This window comes from Crocodylus porosus, unplaced genomic scaffold (assembly GCF_001723895.1).
Source record: "Crocodylus porosus isolate Cpor-Errol unplaced genomic scaffold, CroPor_comp1, whole genome shotgun sequence".
NCBI classification, from domain to species: Eukaryota; Metazoa; Chordata; order Crocodylia; family Crocodylidae; genus Crocodylus; species Crocodylus porosus.
This window is the reverse complement of record NW_017728906.1, coordinates 196,496,166-196,515,735: the sequence shown is the minus strand read 5'-3', so window position 1 is coordinate 196,515,735 and position 19,570 is coordinate 196,496,166. Positions and strand designations below refer to the sequence as shown.

The window sequence follows — 19,570 nt, the reverse complement described above, 5'->3', positions numbered from 1 at the left end:
CTCATTGACACCAGCTAGATTTGCTGGCACAGAGAGGTAAGCAGAGACTGCTAGATTGCAATCAAGCAGGATTTTGGAAATCAAGAATAGGACAGCCCAAGAAGTGCTGTGGGCCACACCCCGTTCCACCCTTTGTTGATTCAACCACATCCTCCACCTTCACAAAAATCCACCCCAAGTTAACCAAAGAATCGAGTTCTCTGGTATCACTTCACAGTTGCACTGTCCATGTGACAGCTCAGTAAGTGATGAGAAGAGAAACATCTGATTGATGACTGCTGCATTTAAACCCAATTTCTCCCCAAAATTATGTTCTTCTTTAGTGTCAACAGGAGTTATTCGAAGATGGCCTGAAGGAACAGTGAGCTAACAGTTATGTTGGTTGAAGGATTCTTCCCTTTCTACGCTAGAAGTGTTGTAGGGTTGTTATAGGCAAGATGGACCATGGAATATGTGAGGGGCAGGATTTATTTAGTAGTATCTTTTACTGGGCCAACTTTTTAGATGACAGTGGTGTTGGAGTAGCTTATAGACACAACATATCTTTCTTCAGATCTGTGAAGAAGCACTGTGTGCCCACAAGCTTGTCCAACACCTCTCCCACCTACAAAGCTTATCCACTAAAAGTTATCAAACTATATCCAGCTTCTCTCACGGTAAGTTAGGACGTCAGCTTCCTGGGAGACCTCTATATAACAGCTACTTCCTGATGGAGCAATACGAAAACAGCATGTAATCCTTGACCAGGTTCTTGACATGAGCAGTGCACAGATCAGTGATGTGGTTTACAGTAAACTAGGCCTATTTAGAAGTAAGAGAAAAAACTGCAACATATACAGAATTGTAGGTGGCACCTGCCTAACATCCTCCCTGTAAAGTTGGTTTTAACTAGCTCAGGTAAGCTCCCTCATTATCCCAACCCACAGTTACATAGGGCATGAATTATCCCAAATGTACCAGAATCCTACAACAGTTTCTTAAACAGTTTGCTCAATGGGAAAGGAAAGGATCCATATGCCCAGTCCCAGCATGAGAACAGCCCACCCTGCGCTGCACACAGCATCATCAGCTTGCACAAAGCCAAACAAAGACCAGGAGAAAATTGCACATATAAACAAATGCAAAGACTGCTGGATTATAAAGCTCTACATACCAAGGGCCACATGGCTCTGTCCCTCATTTTAAAAGCAGGATGTTATTTTTCCATCTCTCTTCTAATTACATGCCAAAGTCTCTCTTCTCTCCCTGCCCTCCCTCAGAACTACACAGGCCCGGGCAGCCTCGTTATTCAGAAGATTAAAGCTGCCTGTCAGAGGAAGAGAGATGCAGGTGAGCAGCAGGGGCAGAAGGAGCCTTGAGCAGAGTCCTGCCACCATGTATCCAGCCACAGCTCCGGTATTTCTTGCATTCCCCTCCTGGGAGAAGAGTGACACTGGCAGGACTGTGACAGCAGAGAAACTAATCCGCGTCTTGTCTATTTTGCATTGCCTATGACTTGAAGACCATAATGGACACCAGATGGTTTATAGGCACAAGCAGCTTCAGGAAGCAACAGGTGCGCTGATTTATAGCAGAGACATATTTAGAACAGGGATGCTCAATCTTCGGCTTGCAGGCCAAATCCAGGCTGCAACCCTGTGTCCTCTAGCCTGCAGTGCTTCTCATAGGTCCAGTAATTTGGTGGTAGGAAGGCGGTGGCACTTCCAGGCCCATGGGGAGCCCCAAGCCCTATGCACTGGATTTTATTGCACACAGCTGTGCAAGGGCAGCACTGGATCCCAGGGCCCAATCCCAGCACACAGGTGCTGGAGGAAGCAGCACCAGGCCCAGGGGGACCAAGCCTGGCATGACAGGGGAAGAGGGGCCAAGAAGCACTGCCAGGCCCCAGGGCCCAATCCTGACACACAGGGCTTTATTCAGCCTGAAGACCAGCCCAGCCCCACTCCTCCAGCCGACAGGATCAAAAGGTTGAACAGCACTAACTTAGAATACAACCATTAAAAAAATTAAGACCTGGGATTTTTGTAGGTCTTTTTCTTTCAAAGAAAGAGTCTGTTCTGAAGATAGATGGGAAACCTTTAACATCCATCTTTTCCTATTGGGGCCCATCTCAATAATATCTGAGCAGCAGTCAGAAATAAGAAGGACACACGTCCCCCCCCCCCAATGCAAGAGGCAAAGTAAGGGCTAGTTCAAGTGACAGGGCAGAAGAGTAGGCATGTGACTCTGAGGCAGTTAACAGCCATGGAAAAGCTTGGGTAAAAAGGCAGATCTTGTGTAGCCCCCAGTGCGGGCAGGCTGAGATCCTCTGTAGGGATGGAGTGTTATTGTAGCTGCGACAGTCCAGGAAACATGCGAGAAGCAAGAGGTTTTGGTGGTATATTTTGGTGGACCAACAGTACAGTTGGGAGAGATGTTAGACAAGCTTTTGGACACAAAGTGCCCTTCTTCAGCATCCTTTCCAATGAAGTACTCCAATAAAAGATCTCTCCCCAAAACCTTGCTTGTTGGGATGAGCAGTTTCGTTGTACAGTGAAATGGCTGGAGGGAGAGATGTGATCTCTGGTATCCAGAACCACTTCCATGAAGGGTTGAGGAAGATGTGGACAGAGACCTTGAAAGGGGATTTTGCATTATTAGAGAACCAGTGAAATCAGGATCAATTTCCTGCTTGCCAATGGTTAGCAGATACATGAAGCTCTGCAATTAAAGCACCATTCCTGCTATATGCATCATTTAACAGGATCCCATTTCACACTTGTACAACTCCTTTTGATCACAGATCTCATTTTACTTCACCAAGGTAGGCATCATAAGTAACTCATTCTGCAAACGCCCTCAGGCAACACCCCAAAACAAAACCCAGAATGCATGGCTCTCAGCCCCACATCTCACCTGACAGTTTCCAGACTTGCAATCCCATACTCTTGCCACTCCAGCCAAGATCTGCACGAACGCTTCTGCAACTTAAACCATCTCCAAGGCAAACTTGCAGGACTTAATGCAATCAAGCGCAGGGGTGGATACAGCTTGTACAGACGACTCGGTACGCTGTACAACTGTAAGCTGTCTAATGTGTTTATCATCACATCTTAAGTCGCATGCAACAGCCAGAAGCAATTTTTTGTTTCTGCTGAGATGCTGCAATTCACTGGAACAGTTTGGCCTGGCTAGTCAAGTTTGCTGTCACAGCAAACAAAAAAGCTGGCCCATGTGCTGTTCTGAACTGGTCTGCGAGGGTGCTGTGGGTAGGGCAGGGCAGGGCAGGTTTTTCCATCATGAAGAAGCAGTAGGCTGAGATTCCTGATATGCAGAGAGGAACCCAGACATGACAATGCGGGAGCAGCTGCAGATTACCTTGACAATGTTTTGCTTTGGGATGACTCACCAGCAAGGCTGCAGCCAATAAGCAGAAGCAGATGCTACTCTTCGTAGTGACAAATATAACAGGGGTTGATCGCATTGCTCACGACTGGGAAGGGGAAGGTTACTGAGAACTTGAGGAATATTGCAATCTGGCTAAAGAAATTCACATAGCAGTTTTTTCACTGGGGATGCGGAGGGCTTTGGCAGGTCCTAAAGCCAGAGTGACAATTTGTAGGTCTTTATGCTCTCTTTTGGCAACCCAGGTGAAAAAGCACAGCTCAGTCTAAGAGGACGGGAAGCTCTTAGAGAAGAATAAGAAGAAAAAAAAATAAATGAAAAAGGCAGCAGAAAAAAGGACCAGCAAAATATGCCCATATGTCAGACGTCATTTTGTGGTTTGGAGGAGGATATGATCAGCTTGAAGATTCACAGGAGGAGCTGAAAGTAGTTTCAGGTGTTCTGCCTATCCCCGAGGGCTTTTCCCATCTTTTGTGCATTTCCACCCACATTTTCCTGTTTGTTACAGTTGCTCACCCTCCCCTCCTTGTGCCCTTTGTAAGTTTTTCCATACACCGGGGATAGAAAGAAAGAGATGAATGCACATAAGGCTGGTTAATGCAGAGAATTAACTCAAAAGATGAAATAGCTGCTTCATCTTTCAGTGGTTAGTGTGAGGATCATGATAAACTGCTGTAGATTAAAAAACCCTTTCAGAAGAACAGGGAAAATAGGATTTGTAAGACCAAGTTCCTTTAGCAGCTACCAGTTACAGTAATTTTACAAGCACAACTTACCTTAATTTGGAAGAGCTCCCCACCACCTTCACAGTCATTTGATGTAATGACAGGAGTATGGATGTGCACATAGCCATTCTCCTGAAAGAGAGAGGACGTGGAAGGGTTGCCAATCCAGAAAACGTCAAATCAAAGGAGGATTTGAACAGGCACAAATCAGGATATGCCTACACCTGTCCAGAACCAACATCATACACACCATTTTAGGGCAGCACTGTTCATCTTCTGAATGGATGGGGAGCCACATGACCCCTGGACCACAAACAACATGGGCCACATGCAGCACTGTACAGACCCTGCAACTGAGCTGCATAGGAGGCCCCATGCCCCCAAGGTGCAAGCTCTCTGCGTCCTGCAAGTTGCACTCTGAAGCAATCTGTGGCATGGTTAAACATCAGCTAGATTTGTAAGCATCTGTATTTAATGCACGTTTTTTCATGCATGCATGCATTGTCTCTCTAGGGTAAATCCTGTCCCTGAAGAGGGATGCCGCTTGTGTTATTCTGTTGTAGAAGGAGGGTAACCAAGTCTCCATGCAGTCAGGCTTTTAAATAGAAGTCTGACTGTAAAGCAACTTTGAAAAATAACGTAGCTTTGACCAGGCTGCAAAGCAAGGCAGTGGCAGAGCTGGGAGCAGAAAACTCAATACCTCGACTGAAAATCCTAGAAAGACATATGTTTGGCTTGAAAGCTTCAGGCAACTCAGGTGACTGAGACTCCAGGAGCAGCACAGTTTGACTGTAAGCAGCAGGAACTGATCTTGTGCATCTCAGAGTTGCAGAAAAACGGGTCTTGAAAGGATCTCAGGGGGTCACTCTAGTCCAACCCTCTGCTCAAGGCAGGATCATCCCCGTCTAAACCACTCCAGCCAAATGCCTGTCTACCTCACACTGAAAAACCTTCCAGTGACAGCTTCTACGGCCTCTCTAGGTCATCTGTTCCAGGGCTGAACCACTCTTGGCATTCACAAATTCTTCCTAGTAGTTAACCTAAATCTCTGTGGTTGCAACGTAAGCCCATTACTTCTTGTTCTGAGCTCAGTGGACACAGAACTATTAACTCTTTATAACAACCTTTTCTGTATTTGAAGACTGACTCCGGCAGTGCCTGGCACAAAGGGAACACAGCTGTGATGGAGGCCTCCTGGCACTAACAATGCCCACACCATGCTACTGTTAGTGCTTTAGACAAATAAAAGGTACTAGGTTTCTTTAACAATATCAACATAGCCACCCCGAGGGAGGGAGCAGAAATGCCCCCTTGCTCCAGAGATAAGTCCTAGCTCTTAGCTGATGTGATGCCAGCTCCGCAGCAGGGCCAGCCACGCTGTCTTAGGCGGGACCCCTGACCCCCAGAGCAGTGCTGGCAGATGCCCCACGTGTACCTGCAGTTATGTTGCCAAAATGATGCTTTACTACTACACCCAGCATTGCTGGTGGCAGGAGGAGGGGGAAGGGTTTGAATCCACCAGTACAAGATGCAGGCTTGCCAGCCTGGCAGAATTCATACTAGAAACGCCCTCCTGGCATACTTTATCCCAGTTATGTGTGCTTAATAGAAAGAAAGCCTAATTTAGGACAACTGCTACCATGATATTGCTATTTCATGTGGCAGATTGCCCCCCTGCTTGAAGAAGGACCCTGACAGTAGGGGTCATTACAGGAAGCCAGGAGTCCACCTGCCATGGAAAGGTCTGGGATGGTTCCCATTCTAAAGCCATGAAGCAGATGGTGAGGGGGGCAGCACAGACTCTAATGTGAACCTGCACCAGTTCAGAGTGGTGCACGGTAGACATTCATGCTGCAGTTGTCTCACTGTTCCTAGTAACACAGCCCTCAAGATGAGCAGGGATATTCATACGGCACTGATACTGGAATAGTCAAGAAAAGACTTAAAGACGGCATGGGACCATCAACTTTGTACCAAGAAAATGCCCTACTTTTACTTTTGCATTCCTGTACATTGCAAATCTGGATTACAAATACCGCGTGAGAACTTCTTGTTTCTTTTAAAAAGAAACACTTCCCACAGTGTCAAAATTACATAATGAGCATGTTAGATATTGCCACCCCCCCCAATATTAAATCTGGGACCAAATCTGAATATACACCGTCTCCAAGAATCCCTTTAGATCTAGTTAAGCTTCTAAAATAAAAGCACAATTTAAAAAACATACTTTAAATCAGAATTTTAGAAATCCCACCCCACACATGCTCTTGCTCAGTGGTTCTCAAACATTTAGGACTTCTTTGCAGTTTGTTAGGCTGCTGGGTACCCCTACAACTGTGTTACAGGTAACAAAAGACTGCACTTTATATCACTATATTTTTTTTCCTTCCCCTCTCTTTTCCCCATTTCTTTCCTCTCCTGCTGCATATCCCTAGTACTGCACATAAACTAGGTTAAGAAACACTGGCTTCCTTCAAAACAGAATTAATTCAGTGAAGTCATATGCACTGTAGTATGCAAATGCTCAGACTAGATTACACAGCCAGAAGAAATAATTGTAATAATATAACAATGGACACACACACTTCACATAGATTAGAATGAAAATATCTGAAAACTATTTGATGTAATAGCATTAGTTAGTTTGTCAGAATGTTATTCTTCCATTTCTAATTATTAGAGCACTTATCACTGTTCTTTATTACCTGTTTCAGGGTGAATTTTAGTATCTCTATCTCTTTGCTAACATCTGAAATTAAAATGTTGTAGATACTGCCACCAAGTGGTCACACACAAGAACTGATTTAAATCAGATTAGGTATCCAGGTTGTAGCTGTATTGGTCTAGAGGAAAAGGCAATCAGGACTCATAGTAGAGATGATATCTTTTATTAGACCAACGTTTTTGCAAAAAATAATTCTTGTAATTAAAGACTTTTTTTGCAAAAATCTTGTCAGTCTAATAAAAGATATAATTTCTACTATGAGTTTTGATTGCCTTAAATCAGATTATACGTTAACCATTCATACAATGTGGAAACCTGGGGCATTTTTACATGTGCAAGCACTGCAGCGCCGGGCACTTTGAAAACTGCCTGGTGCTGCGACACATCCAGTTGTATAAACTGGCAAAACGTGTGTGAGCACAAAGAAAATGGTGGCGTTGCACTTGTGAATAAAAACACCTCAGAAGTGCTTCAGTTCAAAAGAATTTCTACCGGGAGAGTGGCGATTGCCCTGGTTGGAACGTAACACCTGCACATGGCCTTGGTCACCCCAGTCTATGGGCAGATCCACCACGGGGGTGCGCCCTTAGAGGTGTGGCATCCACAGTGACAAATGCGCATTGCGCACAGAGCTGATGAAGTGGCTGCAGACCCTCACTATGATCCTGGATGCCAGTGGGGTCTCAGCAGCTCAGGCTGGGAGCTCCATGTGTGCTGTGAGCTCGGAGCTCACCAGGGCACAGTCTGCCCAGAGTGCCTGCTTTGAAGCAACTCCAGATGCTGCTGCTCTGTGCTCCTCTACCCCTTTTCCCCTTCCCAAATTCAGCACTAGAGAAAGGAGGAGACTGGAGGAGCAGCTGCGGTGCTGAGTCTTCAGACCCGAGTGCAAGCAGGGGTTGCACGTTGCTAGCTGCTCCTCCCCTTCTGCTGAATTCAAGGGAGAGTGAAGAGCAGCAGGCTCCGAAGCTGCTAGAAAGCAGCAGAGCTTGTGCCAACCAGCGGTGAGCTCACAGAGCTCATGACACATGCAGAGCTCCCAGCAAGAGCTGTGCCAAAGTGCCAGTGAGCTCCAAATACTCACTGTGCATGCAGGGAGCAATCAAAAGCGAGGGCAACCATGCCACCAGACAACCTCTGGATCTGCCCCTCCCTAAACATGAGGCATGGAACACCAAGGATCCCTGCAACTGGAAGTTCAAATCCCAGGAGATCTCCCCCATCCTTTTGCGATAATAAATTCAACAACAACTGGACCAGAGAAAGAAGTCTGTTTAAAGAAAGGGCTTTAAAAAGGAGAGGTGGTAACTTAAGAAGAGTTCAAGGGCACAGAGGGCCCTTTCCACTCTTTAAAGAAGTGGGGCTGATCAGAGGACAGGGTGAGGAATCAGGAACCAACTCATTCTGTCCTAAACACTGTTGGCAACTATATGTGCCTAACAGCCTTATAATAAAAGAGGCATCTGCCAAATCTGGTGACCCCAGCTTCTGGGTGCCCAGGCAGAGACAACGACAGTTGTCTTCCAGAGGTGCCAAGCACTCACCATACAGTGGGAGGTCAGGTGAGGAAGTAAAGAATGGCATGTCCCAGCAAAATGGCACTGACTGCTAAGGAGGAACAACCAAAAAGCGTCCTTTGTTAGCACAGTGTTTAGCAATTTAACTGTCAGCTTTGCAAACTGCTCCTCTACCCAAGCTCACAGGGAAGCACAATGACACATCTCTATTGGGCTGCAAAGTACCTCAGGGAGCGAGTGAAACGGCTACTTCTTACTCTTTCCATTTTCTGTTTTTAAATCAGCCTGTTGACTGCTCTCTTGAATCTTAGCTTGGTTTTCTAGGTTCAGAGTTGACCCAGAGACAAGCCAAATTTTTTATTATTAGCCAAAAGCTCCAGTTGAAGGCAACAGTATCACATACCAACCAGAAACCACAAGAATTAGTTTGTCATTTATTGAGATGGTTTCCATTCTCTTTGATGCAAGCTTCTGTCTACCCTGATGGTTACTGGATGGCAGATGTTAATGAGAAATGTGAGGTAGCTGCCATGTCATATGACAGCCTGTGGGTCAGGACATATCTAGCCTGCAACCTAGACAAGCAGTCAGTGCCAGCCAAAAAGCTACCTCCAGGTCCAGTCCAAGAAAGCAAGGAGTCTGCCCTCGCTAGCAGCTATACCCAGGCCTGGCTTCTGGGGTTACACAGAGAGATCTGAACCAAATTCAAACAAGACACTGGTGAGAGTCAAAGAGCAAATCAGGGACAAACTTGAAAACAGTCCTGACCCCACCTTTCCCTGGACACTACAGCATAATACTTCCTCCTCAACTCTAGCTATATCACACCACTGTCTATACAAACAGCAATGGAAACATAAGATCCAGAAGCAGTCACCTGGAAAAAGGAGTGGATTGCAGCAGTTGCTTCACTTCGTACCCTCAGGAGGGACCTCAGCGTGTTGGTCCTACACCGCAAGTGAGGGAACTGCCGGGTGTATTCCAGAGGGTGCTTCTCCCTTAGTTTGAAAGGGAACATCTAAGGAGAAGACAAGAAAGAGGTGAGAAACCTCAAACAACTATAACTTAAGTGACAGCAAAAATTCAGGAGGGGACAAGTCAATCAGAGGAAAAATGGAATTTTTTTTGCTATTCTTTCTAGTTTATTCTTTTTTTTTTTGGATCTCCATGTAACCTCCAAATTAAGCCTTCCTAAGATGCAGGATGCTGGGAGCTCTAGAGTAGCAATTTTCAGCTAGGGTGGTATGAGATCCTTTGCAGGGTGCTGTAGAGTGTCACTTAACATTAGCACTGTGGGGTGTGCAAACACCTGCATGAGATTCACAAGATAAACCCAGAGATTTCAAATAGAAATCGATAACGTCAAAACCCTTCTAACTTACCACGGGCTTCCTGAGTTCTCTGCAGCAGCAGAACTGCTTTAATATCTTTCCATAGTCAAGAAACAACTGAAAGCTAAGACCCACTGGTTTAGAGAAAGAGGATCAAGGGAATGGATCAGTTTAGATGCATGTCAGAGGTCAGGAAAACAGATCTTACGATGATAGGCTGAGAGACATGGGACTCTATAGCCTGGAAAAGCATAGGCTCAGGGGTGATCTGATGGCCACCTATAAGTTTATCAAGGGTGACCACCAGGATCTGGGGGAACGTGTGTTTACCAGAGCGCCCCAAGGGATGACGAGGTCGAACGGTCACAAACTGCTGCAAGACCGTTTCAGGCTGGACATAAGGAAGAATTTCTTTACTGTCCGAGCCCCCAAGGTCTGGAACAGTCTGCCAGCGGAGGTGGTTCAAGCACCTACATTGAACACCTTCAAGAGTAAATTGGATGCTTATCTTGCTGGGATCCTGTGACCCCAGCTGACTTCCTGCCCTTTGGGCAGGGGGCTGGACTTGATGATCTCCCGAGGTCCCTTCCAGCCCTCATGTCTATGAAATCTATGTTGCTTAAACACTCTTCCCCTTAACATTCACTCTGCCACTGGGATACAGGGCTACTTGCTATAGAGACAGTGGGCCTTGGCCCACAGGGAAACTACAAGCCTCACTCAGTGGTTAGAGGGAGGCCACTAAGTGTATAGCAACTAAATGGTTGGTCCAAAGGATTTAAAAAAAAAAAAAAAAGTAAAATGAGTGCAGGTCACAGGTTGATAACTAGGGCTTCCAGGGTGGAAGACACCAAGCAGAGAACACCAGCAACTGCCCACTGCCTTTTGAACACGTCTGAGGAGCCTGTGGATGCCATCCAGTGAAACTCTCCCTGGAGACCTACCTGCATGGATGAATGACAGAAAAGAGAGCTCCACAGTCACCTGGATTCCCCCTGCCCAATGCTTGTGAGATACTGAACATGTCTACACATGCTATCAATGGGCCATAAAAAAATACAGCACAGTTTGCACGGGAATCAGCTGCTTCTGGGTGCAGCGTCTTCGCTTGCACCCAGGCACACATGAAGATGTTGCACCCGGGAACAACTGATCCAGAGCAAGAAGTCTGGGGGATCAGCCCTGGGTGGTGGCGTCGGGGCTGGCTGGGGCATGAAGGTGCTACAGTGCAGGGCTAGCTGGCAGGGAGCCCCTACACTGTAGTACCCTTGTGCCCCAGGTAGCCCCAGTCACAGTCTACACGTGTCTGATTGCACACAAGAACTCCACCATAAGACAGTACCTGTCTTGGGCAGTACTATCCTATGGCGAAATTAATAAGCTTACTGCATCCTAACAGGGGTGCACACATACTCTGACACTTTACTGTAAAGCTAATTAGTAAACTCCATGTTGGCAGTAACAGAGCATGTGTAACACTCCCACAGAATACTAGGTTCGACAGTCCTGTGGTCTGACCCAGTACGGCGTTTTTTGTTTTATAGCTCCCTGGGCCAGAGCGAGAATAAAACACAAGTAGGAGATGCTGGCCCTGTCCAGAAGGCACTCAGATACTGCTGCAACGAACAGATCAGACACAGGATAAAGTCAGAATTGCAGAAAGTTCAGCACACTGGATGCTGAGAAAACCTAGATGCTGAGATACGTGGGGTTTTTTTTGCAAATCCAGCCCTTTCTATGCAGTCAATTTCCTGTTTCCTCTGTGTGCCTGTCTATTTGTTCCTTAATGAGAAGGCCCTTGTACAGATCAACACAGGAAGTAAAAAATCCCACAGAACCACTGAAAAGCAGTTTAAAAGAAATAATAGGAAATGCACTGTGAAGCATGCTTTAGCCATTAGAAGACTTAGAAACTGGTTTGTCCAAAAGAAATCCTGCTTGCTTAACTGAGAAATGTGGCCACATACCAGAGCATCACAGGGTCCCACCACACGGATATTTTCAGCTTTTAGCTCCACATTCTGCTTTTGATGAAGGCTTTTCAGCAGCTTCCCTTGCACTTCCACAGCACTTCCAAAGGTCAAATCTCTAAGGGAGAAACAACATTATCAAGATACATCAAATCACAGAAAAGTAGGACTGAATGGGACCCCAGATGGTCATCTAATCTAACACCTGCTGAAGGCAGGATCATCCCTGTTTGAACCCCTGTCTAAGAATCTATACTGGCTTTCTTAATTAAATGTAAAAGATGTAAAACAATAATGTCCTCCTATATCAAGGGCAGGCGCCTCATATAGGCCTGCCCCTGGTTAAATGAAGGCTTCCCCTAGCTTTCACAGTAGCTCCAACTTTGGGCCCAGTTTCTCTTCAGAAGGATCTTGGGATGTTCTGCCCTCATCACATCACCTCCTGTGCCCACCAGAGATATCCACAGCATCTAGTGCAAGAGGCAGGACGAGGCTGGAGACCCACTAAAGGAGAGGCTGGAATGGAAGCACCACATCCTGGCTGTACACAGCCTGCCTAATTCAGGCGAAGGACAAGACTCTGTGATGGTGGATGCCAAGGCACTGTGATGGTATCAGCCCCCTGGCACTGTGTCACAGACAACAATGGAGCCAAGATTTCACCCTGAAAGTAATATCTTACTTATGTTCCCTTCAGAAACACTCAGCCCAGCTCTTTCCTGACCCTAAGCCAGTGGTTCTCAACCTGTTTCATAGCAGGACCCATCTGTAAACATGGATGGCCAGTCCCAACCCAGTGGCCCTCACTCCCAACCCACTGCCCCCAGCTCCCCATTGTGTGGGGGAACCCCAAGCAGCACCTTGCAGGCTGGAGCTCTGCCATCCTGCAAGGGAAAAGCTGTGGTTTCCCACATTTTTCTCCTTTAAAAGAGGATTCATTTTTAAAGTTTGTTTGCAACCCTTTCATATCTTTTTGCAACCCACTTTTGAGTCGCGACTCATGAGTGAGAAATGCTACCCAAAGGGATACTCCTGAGAGACCCTACTCCTGCTGCTGGATCCCTTCCCAGAGGTCTGGTGAGGTGCAAGCAGAAGGCAGGGGCCTTGGCCAGATCAATTAGAACTGGCTCCAAAAAAAAAAAAAAAAAAGATCTGCAGGGAACTTTCTTTAAGCTCATCAAATCCACAAACCTATATTCCAAGCTTGGGTCAGCAACAACCTGGAGGCTTTCCAGCGAACTCCCGTCATTTAAATGCAGAAACAAAACTTCTTTCTGGGAACGCACAGAACGGACCCAGCCCTGGGGGGAGAAGGAAAATAAAACTGGTTATTGTCTGCTATACCAACCCAGGTGGTTATGCTCATGCACCAGCCAAGCTGGACAAGTCTTCTCCGGCTCATTCTGGCTCCCATAGAAAGCTGTGAATACATTCCCTCAGGGCCTAGTCCCAATTCGTTAAAATTAGTCTCAGCTTTGCTACTGCCATCAAAGCAAGCAGGGGCAGATCTGCAGGCACAAAGACCAACCAACTTCCTTGTTGATGTGGCACAAACTTGCTTCTCTTGGAAGCTGCAAAGACTGAAATCGGCAATGCATTTGAGAGACGGAAAGTGCCCTATACTTTTTAAATACATTAGTTATGCCCCTTGCAACAAGGATTGTGCATTGCAGGTAGACGTACCAAGAGAATGCAATTCATTTAAACAAAACTGGCAAGGTCATTCTGATGGGAAGCCTGTAACTGAAATCTGTTTCCCAAAAGCTTATTGATCCCCTCTGCCGTGTGGAAGTACGGTAGATCCTAAATAATTCACAGGGTGCTGTTCCTTATCCCCTGCGAAAAAGAAGTCTGTGAACCAGATGGGGGTATGCATAGCGGTGGACAACAGGACTGCGAAGGTGCTCCTGTTGCTTGCTCTGGCTTTTACCTGGAAGGGTGCTGCATCTCCAATTGGCGACACAGGGCTGCTAAGGTGCTTCAGCAAATTTGAGGAGCAGCACCCATGGAAGTAAAAACTGCAGCCAACGCTTGACCAGCTTGCTCTTCAACTAACAACTTGCTGCAAAGTCAGCAGACAGACCACCCAGATGCAAACAAGCTGGGTTCACCTGTACTGCTTTAATTAATTAAAAAGTGGGGGGAAGAGATTAAAAAAAAAAAAGAACTTTATTATACAAATATTAAAAACAAATGATGCAAGTGCAAACGCGTGTGACCCTTCCAGGGGCTGAGCATGAAACTCTTGTTACCAACAAAAAACACCATATCATCAGAGACTGAAACTTCATCCACTACAGCCCCATATGTGTAGGACCAGCTCTCTGTCCTGCACCACACAGAGGGCTCCTGGATGGTCCAGTGCAACACAAACTGGTTCATGGTTTGCTGCAACAAGGAGTGACTGAATTCAAATGGGAGAGAGAGAGAGAGAGAGAGAGAGAGAGAGAAAGAGAGAGAGAGAGAGAGGAAGGAGAGAGAAGGCAGTGTCTAATAAATTGGGTCTATAATTTCGGTTTGGCTGAAGGGAAAAAATAAAAAAGAGCCTAAGAAAGGAGTTATAACCAATCAATAGATGTGATTCACTTTCTGGGCATTTCTTTTAAGACTTTCATATTAAAGCAGCTTTCTAATGAAATTTAGAACCCTTCCCCCCCCCCACAAGGAAAGCTGCTTCAGTCTGAAATGTTACTTGGTATTGCTAAAAATGTGTACGATGTCTAGATAAAAAAAAAATTAAAGGAACACTTTTCTAGTTAGTTTTTTGTGCAGTCCACAGCACTTTGCTCACAGTCAAGTCAAGTTTCCCTTGTGTAGCTGGGTAAAATGTTCCTGTTTATCAGCAATTCTCTAAAGGGAAGAGAAATTCCTTTTCGTTTAAAAAGGAAAGAAGAGTGATTTTAAATGATAAGAGGTAGCCAAGGAACACAGGCACCATGTTGCTCTCCCTCAGTACCTCTAATGAATGGTTTCTCGCTCATATTTTTTGGTCAGCGGTGCCTTTGAACACTTCAGTTGAAATGATCGCGACTCTTTTGCATAGCACTGTTGCACAAGAACCATAAAGTCATGTTGTCTAGAAACAAACGTGGGCCCAAATTCTGCCAACACTTATGCCCCTGCTTCCATTAATGCATCTGAACAGTCTTAACAGCATCATGCAGGGCAGATACGTTTGCAGGGTCTGGACCTTGGAAATAAATATATAATAGTTTAGATGGGGGTGGGGAGGGGCAACCTGCAGCATGTGTGCTACAAGGGGCAGAGGCAGCCTCTGTGCGTGGCACATGGCAGATCAGGGAGGCAGCAAGCAGCACAGCAGCAATAATGCAGGAAGGAGAAAGCAGAACAACAGATTAGGCAAGGTGCACAGGGCAAGGAGCTGAAAGCAAAGCAACAGGTCCAGAAGGGGAAGGGGATCAGGGCAGTCATCAGAGAGGACCTGGAGCTTAATTTGTGGCACACCTGTGGACCCCACTGGTCTAGATTCACAGTCCAGGATGAATGACCTGTAAGAGTTATGCGAGAGGCAAAGATTTCTTAAGAGGATTTTTTTTGGCAAAGATTTCTTAAGAGGATTTTTTTAATCTTTTTAATTTCTGGACTATCATGGCTACAACACATCACTTTTTCACTATTGTAAGAGTTAATCACTACATCTTGCTGGGGTCATCTGATCCCAGCAGTCTTTCCTGCCTAAGTGCAGGGGAGCTGGACCTGACGATCTGTAAGGTCCCTTCCAGCCTCTCACTACGAAAATATAAACTATGGAAGTATAACAAAACAAACTTGCACTAAAATAATCAACAGTGTGATTAGTAACATTAAGTTAGGAATGACATGGACTCAGATTAAAACTCCAGGCAGCAACGCATGCAGACACTTAGGCTGTCATGTTCAGATAGGAGCTGGCAGCTAAGACACACCTCTGATTACAGTATTTGCCATAGACCTTATTCAGATTTTAAATCTTCATCTCAAGTCTATGCAGAAATATCAGCTGCCCTTTCTGAGCTCTAGTTGTCTACTGGACTAAAATATGCATGAACAGCTACCTAATATTTGTGTCAAACTTGCTATGAAAGAGTAGCAGACCCATAAACCTAACTCCTCCAGCCGCTCACCAAGACAATCACGCTGCCATGCCACCGTCTTAAATGGTATTCCACACTTACGTGCACTCTGTGGAGTGGTTTATCTGAGATAATCATAGTTTCATAGTTTCCAGGGTCGGAAGGGACCTGGACAGATCATCAAGTCCGACCCCCTGCCCTGGGCAGGAACGAGTGCTGGGATCATGATACCCCAGCCAGATATCTATCCAACCTCCTCTTGAAGACCCCCAAGGTAGAGCAAAGCACCACCTCCCTTGGGAGCCTGTTCCAGAGCCTGGCAGCCCTAACTGTAAAGTAATGCCTCCTGATATCAAGCCTAAACCTGCTCTCAATCAATTTGTAGCAGTTATTCCTTGTTATCTCAGGTGGTGCCCGCGGGAATATTCGTCTATAGTAGCTACTGCTCAAGGCAGGAAAAGAGGCTAGACAGACCATTGGTGTGAGCCACCTTGGCAGCTCTTGTGTTTCACAGATGGCAGGGGCTGGAAGTGGCACTTGGGCAGGAAAAACTGCTGGGATCAGGCCTCATTTACATCCCAAGGCTGTGCCAGCTATTGTATGCTGAAAAGATCACACCCCACAGCTGACGTACCTCTGCTGCCAAACCCCCAGCGTGGACACAGCTTGGCCAACAAACCTTCTGTAGCCCATAGCAGCTGCTATAAAATGAGCAGCATGACAACTTGTCAGAGTGACGCGTCCATCGAGAAGGCTCTGCCAACACAGCAATAGCCTAGTCATGGAAACCGAGCTTAAGTGTGTTTAAAAGAGCATTTAGAACATGTTTCCTTCCAATGGTTTTCAGGTCAGTCAAACATTTGCCCAAACTGCGACAGGTCATCTCTGTTTTGAAAGTCAATCACCCTAGCACTACAGAAAGCCCAGCATGTCATATCAGATGCTGGGACAAACAGAAATCACTCTCGCTGGTGACCATAGGAAAGACCATCTGCTCCAACAAACCAAAACCGGGAGGAACCATCATTCTGCCAAGAATTTCTTCCCACCTCAGCAGGCTGTTCTGAAGTTCGGCTAGATCACGGGCTCAAGGCTGCATTTGCTGATGGAAATGGGAGCTTCAGCACAGATTTCTATGAATGCAGCAGGTGGCCCAGGGTCTTTCTATGGCATCATGAATATGCAAAGTACATTTAAATTTCCAGCACTTTACAATTTTAATAGAGACAGAAGCATCCAACTGATCATCTTCCCCTGCCAAGGGTACTTACATCAGTACTCTCAACTATCTATCTCTCTACCCACCTACTCTTCCTTGCTCTCTTCATATGCCTTCCTTCTCATCACGCCCATAGCATGGCCCTGACCCTATGTATTGCACACCCAGGACTTGCACAGCAAGTAATCCTCTCAATCACAAGGACAATCAGCTTTGGAGCACACAGTCTCTTCATCTACTGCTTTAAGGCCAGTAGTTTTGCGTAAGCAGGTGACATTCTTTGCCCTTTCAGCGTATTAAGGATTTTTGTTTGTTCAGAATTACCTGATGCTGCCTCAGTGTTCACGTGCTATTTCATACCTCTTGTCTGAATGTCTAAGTTGTACTGCTTTAATTACAGCAGTACGGTCCAGGAGTACAACTTCCATCTCCCCACAAGGCAAGTACTAGTGCATTGAGGTAAGATTGTTTTTACTGGCACACCCTCTTTTCCTGCTGCAAGAGTATATTAACCAGTATTAATGATGGAATACCAGCAAACGCCTCTAGCATGGACACTGCTATATAAGTAAAGCTGTACCATTATATTAGATCCTATCCCCCAAGCAGAAACAAATGGTAAAGGTTAAAGCACCAGACTGAATCTACACAAGGGACTTTTGCCCACACAACTATTTCAATCTCACTTCTTCACACCCCCAACTGACTTCAGCATGCTGGCAGACATCCTTAGTAACAACACAGGAAGGAAAAGAAGCTATTCTAATATAAAGCATCTAAATAACAATAAAATTACATCCCCACTAAGAGCTGTACTGAGATATCAATAAAGCACATCAAACCCCTAACCACTAGACTCGTACAAAAGCAAGAGGGGTGAGGATTAGATTGAAAAGCAAAACTTTAGAAACAAGATGCAACAGCAGAAACCAGATTTTCCAGCGCAAAGGCACTTACGTGTTCGACACCATCAGCTTGCATCCCATTTCAGGACAAAGTTTTACTGGTAACCTGCGCAAGCACATTTTCTCTTCCCATCTTATCCCCATAATCAGACGACAGACAGAGCATTAGGGTCTGCAGGCGCACACGGCCTGCGCAGAACAATGAGCTGGAGAATCCTCCAAGTCAGGAGCATGCAGGGACACAAACCGCAGAAGCCCCCTCCCAACCCACCTGGACTTTAACATCAGCACCCGGCAGCTCCCGGGCCTCCAGCGCCTCCCGGACCTTCAGCCTCGCTGCCGGCGCGCGCTTGGGACACGGAGCCGAGGAACAGCGGCGAAGGGTCCGGAGCAGGCCCCGGACACCAAACATGGCCAGTGGCACCTGCCCCTCCTGATGTTAGCTGGGCCCTGCCCCTCCGGACAGCATCTGAGGCTGCTTTCAGGGCTGTGACCTTGCCCCCACGGCCTGCTCAGCCGGCCAGCTCTGCCCCTGGCACTCGCTCGCCTGCCCTGGAGGCCTTCTAGGGCCGGGAAGTGGCTCCTCCTTGCTCTTGGCCTTGCCTGTGCCCACAGCCCCGCTTCCTGCAGGCACCTGGGCGGCCCCACCTACCCCTGCCCCCTAGGCCCTGCCCCCACCAGCAGGGCCCAGCTACAGCCCCCCAACCAGAGCCACTGCAAGCTCCATGTGGCAGCAAAGCAATCCCTTCCGCATCCCCCCTCACGTGACCCGCGCACAACCAATGGCCGCTTGCGGGCGGCCGAGGGAGCCAATCGGAAGGCGCCGTTCTACCCGGAAGCGCCTTTTGTGCGCGCAAAGCGTCCTGGGAAATGTAGTCCCTCTCTCCGAGCCTTCCAGGGCCTGTTGCGCGTTATGCGAATATACCGCCTCCCTCCATGCACCATATAGCGCGATATGTAAACGGTCATATTACAGGCGAATTTATGGCGGGATAGGCAATTTATTGCCCACTGTTCAAATGGATCAGGACACGCGGGGTTGTTGCACGGCATGCAATAAACGGTGTCGTGATCCATCTGAACAGCGGGCGGTAAACTTGCCTATGGCGCCATAAATCTGCGTGCTATGTGATACATTTACTTGCTATGCAAATCGCACGTACCTATTTGCATGTGATTTACATGCACCGAACCCCGCTTGCTGACAGAGGGCGGGGAGCAGGCGGATGTCCTTGCCAGCTGGGTGTCAGCCCCGCTCTGTGCCGGGTGCCTCTGCACCCCAGGGTGCGCCAGACCCGTGTCAGGGGCTGCGTATGCCAGCACCTTGCAGGGGACACAACATGGACCACGAGATGTCAGCTACTCTATAGTGGGAGAAATGTGTGGCCCAGGTTGGCGCGTGAGCCTGCCTGAGCTCTGTGTGAAGTTGGTGTGTGGCCCCCTGCACCTGGTCCCCAGGCACACACTGTAGCATCTCTGTGTGACCTGTCAGAGAGGCTGCTGCCTTGGTTCTGCGTGACACCATCCCGCCTGAAGATGGCTTTCCCTGTGCCATGGTGCCACTCCCCAGCTGCCACGTGCACGCACCTTCCAACCGCTGGGGAGCTGCGCTGGCACTGGACATCTGCACCCCACGTTCTCGTTGCCACGGCCACTTTTCCCAGCTCCCCTTTTTCATAGTTTCATAGTTTCTAGGGTCGGAAGGGACCTGAGCAGATCATCTA

General features: G+C 47.1%; 1 protein-coding gene across 1 annotated transcript in view; it reads right to left on the bottom strand.

Moving 5' to 3' along the window:
- The window catches only part of NARS2 (asparaginyl-tRNA synthetase 2, mitochondrial (putative)), a 69,589-nt gene extending 51,056 nt beyond the window's left edge, over positions 1–18,533 (bottom strand). Inside the window, exons 1-5 of the mRNA XM_019530419.1 lie at positions 18,118–18,533; positions 12,841–12,950; positions 11,647–11,767; positions 9,226–9,366; positions 4,161–4,241 (exon numbers count right to left, since the gene is read on the bottom strand). Of these exons, the coding sequence (XP_019385964.1) occupies positions 4,161–4,241; positions 9,226–9,366; positions 11,647–11,767; positions 12,841–12,950; positions 18,118–18,258 (594 nt within the window). The 5' untranslated portion in view covers positions 18,259–18,533. The remainder of the gene's footprint in view (positions 1–4,160; positions 4,242–9,225; positions 9,367–11,646; positions 11,768–12,840; positions 12,951–18,117) is intronic.
- Between the last annotated feature and the right edge of the window lie 1,037 nt (positions 18,534–19,570).